At 28.4% G+C, this 14,218-nt stretch overlaps 1 protein-coding gene across 1 annotated transcript in view; it reads left to right on the top strand.

Annotated features, from left to right (window-relative positions):
* The first annotated feature begins 499 nt into the window (after window positions 1–499).
* The window catches only part of LOC124543705, a 112,546-nt gene continuing 98,827 nt past the window's right edge, over window positions 500–14,218 (top strand). The window contains exon 1 of the mRNA XM_047121977.1: window positions 500–662. Within this exon, the coding sequence (XP_046977933.1) occupies window positions 500–662 (163 nt within the window). The remainder of the gene's footprint in view (window positions 663–14,218) is intronic.

Below are 14,218 nucleotides of genomic sequence, written 5' to 3'. Positions count from 1 at the left end.
AATTTGGTAATTATCGGTTGTGTGGTGGAAATTAAGAGTAACACCGCGCGCGCTTTATCGATAAGGCCTCACGCTAGCTGCGGCACAGATCGTGATGCCAACTTGGAATAATATCCCCCGAAATTATGGGATCAAATGTAATAATATTATTAAAATCTGTAGAATTGTATTGTATACATATTTATGTTATTATATTTTAGTCGTATAAAATCTAATAGAATTAGATAGAATTAGGTCCTAAATAATATATTTATTACTTATTGCTACATCTATTTAAGCGTTAAGTATTAGAAGTGAAGATTGTTTTTATTTAAGAATAACGAAATATAATAGAAATGTGTAAGAAGACAAGAAGTAAAAAAGTAATTAAAATATATTAAATACAAAGAAAAGTCTTTTGACTACAGAAATTCAGTATTAGAATATTGGTATTAGAGCCGAGGGAGTTTGTATTCAATAGTTGGTAGCACTGAAGTACTGTAACAGCGTCAGACGCCGCATGGCCGAGCGCGGCAAGCATCGCGTCGCGCCCGTCCCGGCGCCGACCAAGAAGCAGTACGCGTATGTACCGTGTCCGCGCTCGGAGGAAGTGGGTACCGAATTCGCTTTACAGCTGCTGAGAGGTCATCATCAGGAACCACCCACACCCGAGAAGCAACCAGGTAAGTTTGACAGTTCCTGCCACAATAAAGCTAAATGGCGGGAAAACTTTAAAAAAGTTTACGCTGTTTTTACATTTAAACTTCTTGGACATATAGGTAAATTCCTTTCACTATTATTTTGGTATACATGAATCTATTCTAAAAATGTTTACTCGGATTTGTTTTGACTGAATATTAGTGGCATGTTTTTAAAAATAAATCTTATATAAAATGCAAAACAAGTATTTCTTTTGGTTGTTCGTTAATATTTTTTAGCCTAGCTACATTTTAATTGTTAACGGACCCAGAGGTAAAGCGAAATGTTCGAAACATAACTGGGTCACAGATAAAAAATGTGCATTTTTTATGAACTGTTTATTATTTATTCGAGTTTCACTCAAGTGAAGATTAATTTAAACGTCATTATTACGATTATTAATAAATTATTTATTAAAAATAATTATTAAAAATAATTTTTTTATTAAAAATATTTAATAGTATTTAATTCAGTAGATACTTTTTTTTCGTAAATATTAATAAAAATATAATTTTCTATCGTAGTTAAAAACTATTACATTTTAAACATAGAATTATTACCTTATATGTAGTTATAAACAGTACATTTTAGTTTACTCTTTCAATTATTAATTTTTAAATGAAATTGTTAACTAAAAATTTTTAATAAAACCATCTTTAAACACAATATTATTAAATATATAAATAAATTATTATTGTAAAATAAGATTAAGACACTTTAATCACCTTAACAATGTAGTTAAAATATAAATCTATCTTTTGGTCAAACTAAAACAAAAAACATTTAAACGCTGAAAATATCACAGCGCATCGAGTTAATTGACATGTTTTCATTCGGGAATACAATTAACGGTCAATTTCCGGTCAATCAAGTCAATTGCAAGGTAAATTTTTTAAGTTTTACGGCGTGCATATTCAAAGCCAAAACAAAATGTTCATTCATTCATTCAATGATCGTCGATGAACGATTACGTTAATAAACGTGCTTCACGGAATAGGTTCTCACTGCAATCTCACTAAAATATCCTTATGATTACTTTCCCTAAATAGAGCAACTTTAATAATTAGTCTTAGTGAAATTGCCAAAAATTAACTAATTGCAATTATACTGGGAAAAGAGTTGTTAACTACTAAAGTGTGATCGCAAGTGTCAATTATACTCCCGTTTGCAGTTTGATTAAAAAACGGTCACAATTTTTGTTAATTAATTAAACTTATATTTTGTAATGCTGTTTTTTTATTTATGTCAATATTTGAATTTGGAATATTCAAATATTGTTTCCATGAAAATAAGTGGTACCTTTTTTTTAGTTGTTGTATTTTTTTTATGTATAGCCAATTAACGTATCTATATTACTGTTTCGTTAAAGAATGTTAAGAGTAGTAGTAATATTAAGATTAATTTAAGTTGTTAAGTTATTTATTTACGATGGTATAAAAAACATTTAAAATAAGTAACTATTGCGTTTCGTAGCGACTCGTTTCTATAGAATTTGTAGTAGTGGCTTTACAGTTAATTTGATCTTGTAAAAATACGACTCGAAAGTGCTCCTACGTGCTTTCTAGAATATTAGATTTTTACCCTGTAACTCTAACCTTCTTTTCTTGAAAAACTATGAGCACGTAACTTCTGAACTAGTAACCATTTAGTAGTTTAGTGTTTTTTTTGATGGACTACTTTTTAATTCTATAAACTTTTAACATAATTCAAATAAAATATTTAAACTATTAAATGTTAACGAAAAAAGTTCTTTTATAAATCTATCCAAAATATTTATCAAAGAAAGACAATGATCTTGTGAGAAACAATTAAAAATTAATTCGTATTATATGCTATTAATTTTGAGTTCAATTTGTTTATTATGAAAGATAAATATTTTTTGTATAATTAAAAAAATAATATGTTGTATAGTTAAAAATAAATTAACTTCAAAATTTATATACATTCTGGTATCATCGATTTCCATCAATAACTTGAAGAGAAACCTTTTCTTTCACGCGTTCAATCGTTTAGGTTATAATATACACTATTTATATCCTTAAGAAACATTAAATGATCATGAATATAATTTATATACTTCTATTAACGCAGTTATATGAAAATGCTGTCTTGTTCGAATATGTTTAATCGGAATTATTTTAAGCATAAATTAATGTAGTGTAATACAGTAGTATATAGTTTTAAGAGTTAACCTACCTAACAGAGAGATAGTAGATACTATTAAGCGTAAATCACAGTTTCAGTTGAATTAAGTGAGTTAATTTAAGTATTAGTTAGTTCGTAGTATGAGCCTGATATTGATAAAGTACATCAATTACTTTTAGTATTTTTTAAAATACTTTACAGAAATATTAAGACGCGATCTCAATTATTTTAGGATATATTTTCAAATTTTAAATTAACATGGTTATATTTATTATTAAAGTTATTAATTTCGGGATATTTACCATTCACGAGACTCACGTGAACAAGACATTCGTAGATAATGGCGACATATCGAGCTCCACCGAAAAAAAATAACATGGTAAATATCCCGAAATTAATAACTTTAATATATTTTAAAAGTACAAGAAACTGTATATTTTCGAAAATATTAATAAATAAATAGTGCCTTCGTATTGTCAGAACAAAAAATCGAATCGCATTATTAATTGTGTGTATAATGTGTTGAAGTGATAAAATATTTACTTCAATATTTACTTATACCTATATCTGGCTCTGGAATTTGATATAAAGACAATGATTTGTCTAGAATATATTACAGAATATAGTACATAGAACAACAGCACTAGGTAATAAATTAGATGTTTCTTTTAAACGCTTCACTAAAATAACTACTAAATTAATATACATATAACTAATACCAGAACAAACAACAACAGTATTATATAATAATACTGTTGTATTGTACAATACTAACAGTATTATATAATAATTTCGCCTCGCAGTCTCTCCTGCTTTAAATTAACTATTAAGCAAATTTCATGTACTAGTTGCATATAATACAAAACAATTTGATAACGCCAAGTGCAAAGCAAGATTATTCAAACATCGAGATTAAGATGTTACAACTATAACAATAAAAAAAAATCGTTATCGATCTTCTTATTTGGAATGTTTTATTTATTAAACACTTCTTCAGATCTTATTTCTAGTTTAATAGTTCAAAATAAATGATTTAATCTTCTATTATATTATTCTTGGATATTTGATTCCTTTCACTGTTTAATTTTTTTATCTGGAGAGAACAAAACCTAACTAAGAATCACTTAAGGAACGTTTTTTATTCGCCGTTTCTCCGTGCCAGCTCGTTCGCGATTCATTTTCTTTATGTCTCGTAACAGTTTTAAATATGAAAAATGTCTTTTATCTTATTTAAAATGATACCAAACATAAGTAGTAAATTGTAAGTTTGAATCGTTATTTTTTTTAATACAATTTTTTTTTTTTTTTAATACGCAGCATATATTAAAGTTATAATAAAGAGTAAAAGTTGTCAATAAAAAGAAATAGTAGTCCACCTAGAAATTAAATATAATATATCTAAAAAAATAAACTAGCGAACCGCCTCGGTTTCGCACGAGTGCTGATAAAGGATAAAAATGGTTACTGTGAGTTATCCCTAAGAGATAGACATATACCATCGCGGACCTTTTTAAGGTGTCCAATACTGCAGTACATTATTTTGATCTGTCTCATAGGTTTCAGTAAGCGTTTGAAATGGAAGCATATAAAAGTTGTGTTTATTTTCGACATCACTTTAAACCTCTAAAATTATCAGTGTTTCTAAATACTATAAAAAAACCAGATCAAAATTCGTTATGTAATTTTAAAGATCTTAGCATACATAGGGACAGACAGTAGTAAGCGACTTTTTTACTATGTAATGAAAGTATTAAAATGATAGACTAAATGTAAATGGAATAAAGTCATAATTGACTTATAATCTTAAATATACTATTTCTCTTTATAACGTTGCTTGATTTATTCAAGATTTTTGCCACATATATATATGTACATTTGTATACGTGGTATTGATAGTATTTATTGTATGTAGTATGTATTCTTGTTTGATTAACATTGAATGTGTACATTTAATCTCGCTTGCAAGATAGTAATAAAGTAATTGCATCCACATTTAAAATTAAAACAAGTGTTTTATGTATAAAAGCAAATTAGTCAAACGATATAATCACACAAATAAACAACACCAATGCCAATACCGTCATAATTAAATATACGCGTTTTGTGTAATAAAATAAATACTCTGTGGGTAGTTACGGAAATACTCTGTAATTATTAATAAAAATATTTAAGTTGTGATCTTCCGCAGTCGTCTGACATACGTTGGCGCGAAGGAGATCCATTAATCGTGACACAAATATGCTACGAACATCTACAAACATGAATGAGCCGCGTCACGCGAAAATAGCACTTACAATACGCACAATTGTTGCAGTCATTCATAAATGTATAATAAAACAGTTATAAGGTCATGTTATTTTCGGAGAGATTAAGTGTTGGTGATATTTTGTTCTGATGAGGCTATGATATTAAGATTTCACCTCTCATGAAAACCAAAGCCTACAATAAACTATATAAATGTGCGGGTCCGAAGTTAAGCTTTCCGAGTGATATGAGCGCGTGAAACGGTAAGATATAACGATAAAATCGACAATTTACTTATTACATAACACATATTCGCATCTGTTTTTGTATATTACACGTCACGGAATACTTTACTCCTAGAGTAATAAACACTCATTTTTATTCTTAAAAGAAAAAGATCTCACCTGTCATCACACGTTATGTACTGGAATAACGATTAAATGATTTTCGTCACACTGTGTTTTATAATAAGATTTAAATTTGCAATTACAAAATTGCAATGTTAGAATATAAGTTATGAAAATTGTTCTAGAGTAAAGTCGACAGTAAACGGTAAACGACTAGTATTTTATATGGATAACCTTGTTACTGTCTTTAGAACATTTAAGAAATTCTATCTATAATTCTACTTTTTCAACCATAACAGATAAAAAGCCATATGAACAATATTTGACATCAAATTGATGAGATATCATTGGTTGAGAGCTTGATTAATCTATGATATTCTCTATGGATTTCCGAAAAAATAGCGTTTAGAACGTCGACGACACTGTTATCCGCTTTGAAAGTAAAATTAAAGTGGAAATATGTATAAGTGTGTTATATTATAAATAAAGACATATTTATCATAAACTTTTAGTAGTGCAAAATATAAGGGAATCGCATGAAATACGTAAATTTAAGGATTGTTTATCTTTTTTCCTACTTCCATTGGAAAAGGCTATGTGTTAATTTATTACCTTCATTAAGTCACTTATAAAATTATCCAATAATGCATTATTTACAATAATATTAACATGGTTTTATTAACTGTTTGTTTAGCATTTCACTCCACAGTTGAATGTATTTATTTATACTATAATTAAATGTGGTGTTGGTCAGCAATGCGGATGGTGATACATAGTTTTAATTCAAAACTATAACGCTTAAAAGAAAGGCAATATTAACCTACAGTCGCGTGAAACTATACAAAAAATTTGCGCAAATATGTACAGAGTAAGTCTCTTTGTTCGGTTAAAATACGCAAAACCTTAAGTATTCAAGAGTATATAACAATTATACATACTTATTACTTACTTCATCATTTTAGTTATGTTGTAATATATGTTAAAATTACTATTTTAAATGTAAGATAAAACCAACCAGAAGAGAAAACATTTAAATAGGTTGTATACATTTACCTGTATATACATATATATACATTTAACCAAAAATAAAGGCTTGATTTGGTCAATTTTTTAAATATTTAAATATTTGAAATTGTTTTCATACTTCAAAAAGAGAACATACAATTCTTTATCATTAATATTCTATGAATATATTTTTAAGTAGGGTACAGAAAAAAAATTGCCAACGCATTTTCCGAAATTAAAAATATTAACATTAATACATAACACTTCTCCACTTTTTTGTACAATATAAATTTGCCCTAGGCCTTGATTACATTTCTGTAAAGTATTCATAAATATTATTATTAGTTACCTTTCACTATTAAATTTATACAATATCATTATTAATGTATGTATTTTTTCCGCCTATTACAATACTACAAATTATGTAGTTATAGCATAATTTAATGCGTTACCCTAAAGGTCGAAATGGAGAGCAAGTCTGTGTGTATCAAGGCATTGTGATGAGTCGCAATGCAGATGTTTACCTTAATTTAGTTAAAACATTTATCATCTGTGAGATAGAGACCAGAAATTATTATACGTACATAGCTTGGATGTGGTATTTATGTATTAACAAAACTAAAATATAATTTATAGAGATAGTAGCTTTCAATAATGTTTGTGGTTTATGTGTCATTTAAATCAAAATTAGTAAAATATTTTTCACTTCAGCAAGTACTTGAAGTAAATTGCAAGTAATCGTAAGATTAAATGGTTAAAAATGTAAAGCTACCCCTGCTACGGAATATAGGTCTAAATGAGAAGAACCAGAAAGAAATTAAGTGCTTGGTCTTTTTCTTATATTTGGTTTCACATAGAAGAACTCTTAATCAATTCGATTTTCTCTCTTTTTTTCCGCCATGATTGAGTATTAGAAGGCGAGATAAGTTCATTATTTAAATATTGACAACGACTTACATTGTATATAGTATAGTTGTATGATATATACACTGCCACATAACATCTTAATATTTAAACTAGATAGCATTATTATATTATGTGTGACATATCATATATATCATATGTCTCAGCATCAGATATAGCTTATAATATTACAATACTAATATATGGACAGAATTGGCTATTATTATAATAATTTATGCTTTTATATTAATTTGATGATCACATTGATTAATCACATAATATCAAAAAATTGTATCACCTACAAACTTGTAATTTGGAAGGTATCTTATAGGGTCTTGAAATCCGCTAAGAACGAATTTTACATATCTCTTTTCCCCTTAGGGTGAAACGGGGGTGGGATATTTGGGTTTTATTAATTACGCTCGGGCAAAGCCACGGTTTGAGCTAGTGCAGTATATTCCATAGAACGCGTAATCTTAATTTATTATTAATACAAATATTACGTAATCTTTTAGAAATTTTAAATTAAGAAGACAATATTTTTCAAGTTATTACGCACCGCTTGTTTGAATTGGCCGTATACTGAATTAAGTATACGCACGCCGTCGAAACGCCGAAGATTCGGCGAGTTTGAGTGGCAAGGGAGTTTTTGGTTCATGCATATTATATACGCTATAGCGATGATACAACTGGCCATCTACAACGAAGGAACCGTAAAACTTTTGAATTGTTTTTTAAAAAATGTATTTTCTATAGGGCTAACAGCTGTTAATAATGTTATAAGGAATTTCTCAATTATTGTTACTAACATATTTTTTTATTAATAATTTTTATTTTATGATATACCATGGCAAAACTGTATGTAACTAATTTGTAATGAATTGTATTTAAGAAATTTGATATTTTATGAAAAAGGTAAATAAAAACGATTATGTAAAGTGTACCTATATTAATTTCAATTATGTCATCTAGGAATCTTAAAGTAAAACATCTGCATAACAAGCTCTGGTTGAAGCAGATTGTTTATTTTATGGCAAATTACTATGCAAATCTTGAAATTTATGCCAAAATATAATAGCTTCGACATTCATATCAAAATTTTGTTATTGTGTTTTTATTTTCGTAAGACCTCTATTAATGTTTCGTGCATTGTTTTTTAATTTAAAAGTTTAGCCGTATAGCATAATAATATATCACATATACAAGCCAGTGTGAACATCAAAGGGAGTAGGTACTCTTTATTCTCACACCTCTAGGTGACAATTAAAAGGAACTATTAACTTCCATTGCACTTCGCAACCGCAGTAACTTAACATCCTGTTAGCGCAACCAATCATTAATATGAAATATTGTTTATTGCTTATAGACTAAAGAAATAGAATTCAATGTTTCTTCCACAGATTAAACAACATTCAAGCAAAACACACAAGCACTTGGAGCGCTACAAAGCTACAACGGAAATAATTAAAGCGGTCAAGTGTGTGCCGGTCACAAGTCGTGGCTTGTTAGGCAAACCTCGGTCCGTGTTTTTTTCTTCATATTTTCTTAGTTTTATATATTCTATTTTTATATAACCTGATAAAAAGTGTTTTAAAGAAACTAGTGGTCGCTGAATTCGGAATTCGAATATAACTGTTAAACATATATTTTCTACTGTTTATTATTAATTATAATAATAACAATGTAATACCAAAAAAATTAAGTAACCTATTTATGTAAATGTACCAGATAACATAATTAGCATTCAAATAAAAGCCTAGCTATTTGACTTAACAATACCATTCAAATAGTTTTCTGAGCAACGACATTAAATCTTCCATTTAAAAAACTGGGTAATTTTCTTTAGACTATCCTGGAAATAAACAAATGAATACTAATAATAATACTACTATGCTGAAAGTTTAATTTATACAATTTTAAAACCAAATGTTGTTACCTAATAAATATATAAATTGATTATAATTATTTAATATATGTATATTATAGCGTCATCTTTGAAAGGCCCATAACTAAATATGAAACTTGAAATAACGTAATCAAAATGGCGTTTATGTTCGGTAAGACTTACGAGCATTAACATGATCCTTATTCAATATGTGTGAAGACATCGCACAAGATCGCTTAGAATTTCTCATTTAAATTTTAGTTCTAGGAAAGTACGTACACGAGATGAAAACTAAAACTACCATTAAATACTACACTGGGAAATAAGGTCTAGTTCTAGTATATTTTTACTCTGTTACAAAACTTCTACAGCACTCAACGTTGCGGATGTTACGCCTGTTACATACAGATAAGCAAAATATATTATAAAATAAGCTTGCAATTTTTGAAAATTGTTTTAAAAACAACTTTTTAATAAATTGTTTGTAGGTATATAAAAGAGGTATTAAAAAAGGAGGTATTAACGAGTTTATAGTAAGAACATATATTTAAAAAAAAGATGGATATAAAAAATGTCATACGATTTGGCGGGAACAAGAAAAAATTCAAATTTAATAGTTTTAAAAAGTGCTTTTTCGCAACGTTACCAATCTGGGTTTCGGTTTAGTCCAAAAATGTTTGCTTGCTTATATTTTAAAAATGCCCGAGCAAAAAATACTGCGAGATAAATATTAAACGGAACGAAAGTCTTTTAAAGAGATTGTCTTTAAGAAATTTTCTCTTAGAAAATTACAAATTACAATAATTACACGAATATTCGAGTATAAAAAATAATAGTGTTTAAAAACGAATGAAAATATGTCTGTATTTAAATTATTTTTACAAATATAAACTTTCCTAAATGTATTGTGTTTACATTACTTCAGAGTACCTTTATAATAATTATCACAAGATAATGCAGTTGTATTATGACAATATTAAACCGTAAAATATTTTTTATTTAAAAAATAATAATGCCATGCATTACGGAAAACGTATTTAGCGCTTAAATGCATTCTCATTAAAAGCTACAATCCCACATAAAATACCTCTGGGGTGCTCATACAAATGTCGCGATTAAACATTCAAGTTTAATCGTGACCTCCACACCATTCAGGCCACATATTGAAGAAGCAGAGTGAATAAAAGCGAATGCATGCTATACAGTGCGATATTAAGCTATGGAACACAAAGTTGTGGTAACATGTTTACCTTCATTTGTCGTTTATCATCATCATCATCATTTTTATTACATATTACATTACATTGTATAAAACAAAGTCGCTTACTGTCGCTATCTGTATATATCGCAGTCGCTGTCTGTTCCTATATTGTGTGCTTAGATCTTTAAAATTACGCAAACGATTTCGAAACACTGATAATTTTAGAACTTTTAAAGTGATATCTTAAATTTTTTTGCGTTTAATTTACACATTGCACCCGTGCGAAGCCAGGGCGATTCCGTAGATTAATTTGATTTGATGGCGTGGTTACTCTTATTTCATTCAAATATTAGTAATTATGTTAGTGGTTAGGGCGAAATAGATATTTGTTAAGGCCACAGGAATGTGTTATATAAGTATGCATTCGTTGTTTGTTTCATCATTCAAATGAATTGTGATTATTTGAATTTCGAATTTAAAATCAATAATCGAATCCTCTGATAATTGTTAAGGCAGAGGCAAATGTACATTCCAATCACCGTTTTAAACGAAAGCGCGATATAGCTTTATAATACGACCTTTACCTAAATCCGCATTGTGTATTCGCTGCTTCGTTAGGCTCTAGGGTATAGCTAGATGACTCTTCACTTCAACTATTTTAAAAGAATTAATACATTCGAAAGTTTCATCTCCATTGTATTTTGGGTTTGAGGGAAAATTGAAGGTAATATATCTGCAATAAAAATAGAATAGGTCGAATAAAAGGCTTTTCAAAAATAGAATTTTATAAAAAAAGTTATATTTTATTATGTCGACAACAACACAGAATATTTAGAGAAACAAAAATATACACAAACGAGGTTTTATATTTATTTCGGATATACTAGAGGAGATAATAACAGTATACATACAGTCTGTTAGGGGTGTAATTTAAACTCGTTAACAGGTGCATAACAGTAGGTGTTACAAATCTCTTATCATCGTCGAATCTAAACTGTAGCGCAACGTGTTTACAATAGCTTAGATAAAACTTAGTTTAACTTAGCTTAGTTTAAACTCGGATATTTTATAAATAAAATACACTCTCACACACACACACACACACACACAGTACATACAGTATACAGTATGTGTGCAATTATAAGGTGCTAAAAAATATATTTAATCAGAAATAGAACGTGGAAAGTGTTCTATATTTAAAAAAAAAATGTAGGTTCAATTTATCTAGTGAAGTGTAATTTTTAAACTAAACGCTTATTAATTATGATATTTAAAACGCGAAACGAGTTTAAGTACAACTCAATGACGAAGCTCAGTGGCGGATGTTAATTAGTTTCGGTTTTGCTTCCACCACTATTTAAAATGGGACTTGAACATAAATCGTGTCTAATGGTTTATGAAAATTAATTAAGACAATTTTCACAAATTCAATGGGAAGGGAATGGGAATATATACACTTAAATAAATGAATTTTGAATTTGGAATTTATTATTTTAAATAAGAAATTAATTACTATGGCAACATTCATTGACATTTATAATAGAATCCAACTTACAAAAATTATTTAATACACAACAATATTGCTTAAAATTATTAGTTGAATTTTAAATAGTTGCCTTTATTCTGATAACACAGTTCGGAAACCATATACAACAAAACCTCTGACTAAGCCAAACACCTGTAGGTCTATGCAATTATAGTAAATGTATGGCTCATTATTTAACAGTTTGCCGTGCGATGTAAAGATGCCTTAGACTTGGACATAATACTTTATATTTCCAGTCCATAGGATAGGTATATAGTGCATTACTTGTTGACATTGGTCATTAGATCATTAGATTTTTCTTAAAAATGCCTATGTTTTACTTCGGGGTTCAAGCTCGCTTTATAATAAAATTTCATTTAGTGGTTACGAAGTGAAGAAACAGACTGACATATTGTCGAAAAGACAGACAGTGTTAGTTTAGCATTTATATTATATTACATTATTAATATAGATCATGTAAAAGTGTAAAATGTTAAATGATGTAGAGAAGTTGTATAATTTTTTGACAGCATTATATTCAAACCTGTTTAAGTCAGTTGATTCGTTTTAACACAATATTAGTAGCCAACATCGAAATACGAGATGAATTTCAATGTTGGCTAGTAATATTGTGTTAATATAGAAAAATACACATAATTTGTAAAAATATTATGCAAAATATAAATATTGTAAATTCAAATATTACGGTGTATGTATGCATCAAATATCATGTTACCAAACACACAACAAGAATGTTGACATGTTCAACAATTAAATGCGGTTGATATATCGATCTCTATACTTGTATGGCAATTTTAAATTCTGATGTAATTACCAGAGAATATACCTTTAAATAATGTTTGTACATTAGGCTAATTGGGTTTCACGTAATTGTGTTTTAGCGAATTTGGCAGGGATTGAGTTCGGGTAATGTACCATCCAGTTTCGAAATGCTCATTGAACGTGATGGTAGATTAAGGGTAATATATTAAGTATAGATTACCACTGTATTGCTAATCATTTTGTTGATTAATTTCACATCGACAAAGTCACGAGATTAATGGTTCAAGACGTAGCTAGCGATATGTACTTAGTTGTCGGATCTATCCCGAATTTTAAGGCTATTGTCATCCTTATTTTTATAAAAACCGTAATGAGTAAATGAAAAAATGTAATATTATTAATTCCTTCAAAAGCATAAAATAAAATAAATATAAATATAAGGAATAAAAATAAAATAAAAACATAAGTCAATTTGGGTCCACGTAAGTACTTCGTATTATAACTTATTTACCACAGCACTTAAAATATATTTCTTATAAGACTACTCGAATATATTTAATTCATATAACAAATTTAAAGTATTTCTAAAAATAAATCTTTCAAAGACAACCTGAAGGATATTTGAGAAATTCTTTGAGTCTTTGAAACGAACCAGGTCGCAGATCCCGAGGGGAATGTGAATGACTTCCTGTTTATAAAATTACAAAATAAGTAAATCGAAAAGAGAAGATTATTATATTATTATTATTAATTTTTTTTATAAAATAATGTAGACAGATGCGTAAATATTAACCATTTCTTATAATACTATTGTCCCAACCAACTTTGAGAACAAGATGTTTATGTCTCTTGTATGTTTAGTTACACTGGGTCACTCACTCTTCTAATCGGTACACTGAACACAACAATACTGAGAATTGCTGTCTAGTGAAAGAAGGTATGATCAGTGTGTCTAACCAGATACACAATAACTTACCTATATAGTTTTTAGCAAATTCATTATTATTCCTTGTAACCGAAAACATTGACTCGTATATACGAGTATTGTATATGCTCTATACTCGTATATAGGTACTTCAATAAGGTATGTGTGTAATATTAATATGAGGAATTCTGAGCTGAAACTATTTGGTGCATTGCAGGCGAAAGAATTTGTTGAAATAAATTAATTAAAACTGCTAATGAGACAAAGTTATATATATCCACTATATATGTAAAAAAGAACAGACTATTAAAACACCTATAGGATAGAAATTATCATCCAGAGACTTGGCACTGAACGAAACATTAATTAATATTAACATCTTAATCACGGAAACTTAGATGATATTACATAAACGTCAAATATTCTATATTAAATGTTATAACTTCATTTTATAGAAATTTTGAAAAGCCTTATAAATTGTTAAACGTTAATTTAAAAACTCTTGATTGTCGTTCTGCGGGTCTCTCTCAAATCTCTCGGGGTTTCGTTATGACTTACCTTAACTAGTGATGCTACG

The sequence above is a fragment of the Vanessa cardui genome, chromosome 3 (assembly GCF_905220365.1).
Source record: "Vanessa cardui chromosome 3, ilVanCard2.1, whole genome shotgun sequence".
Lineage (NCBI taxonomy): Eukaryota > Metazoa > Arthropoda > Insecta > Lepidoptera > Nymphalidae > Vanessa > Vanessa cardui.
Note: the sequence above shows the minus strand (reverse complement) of the source record. Positions and strands in the feature narration are given on the sequence as shown.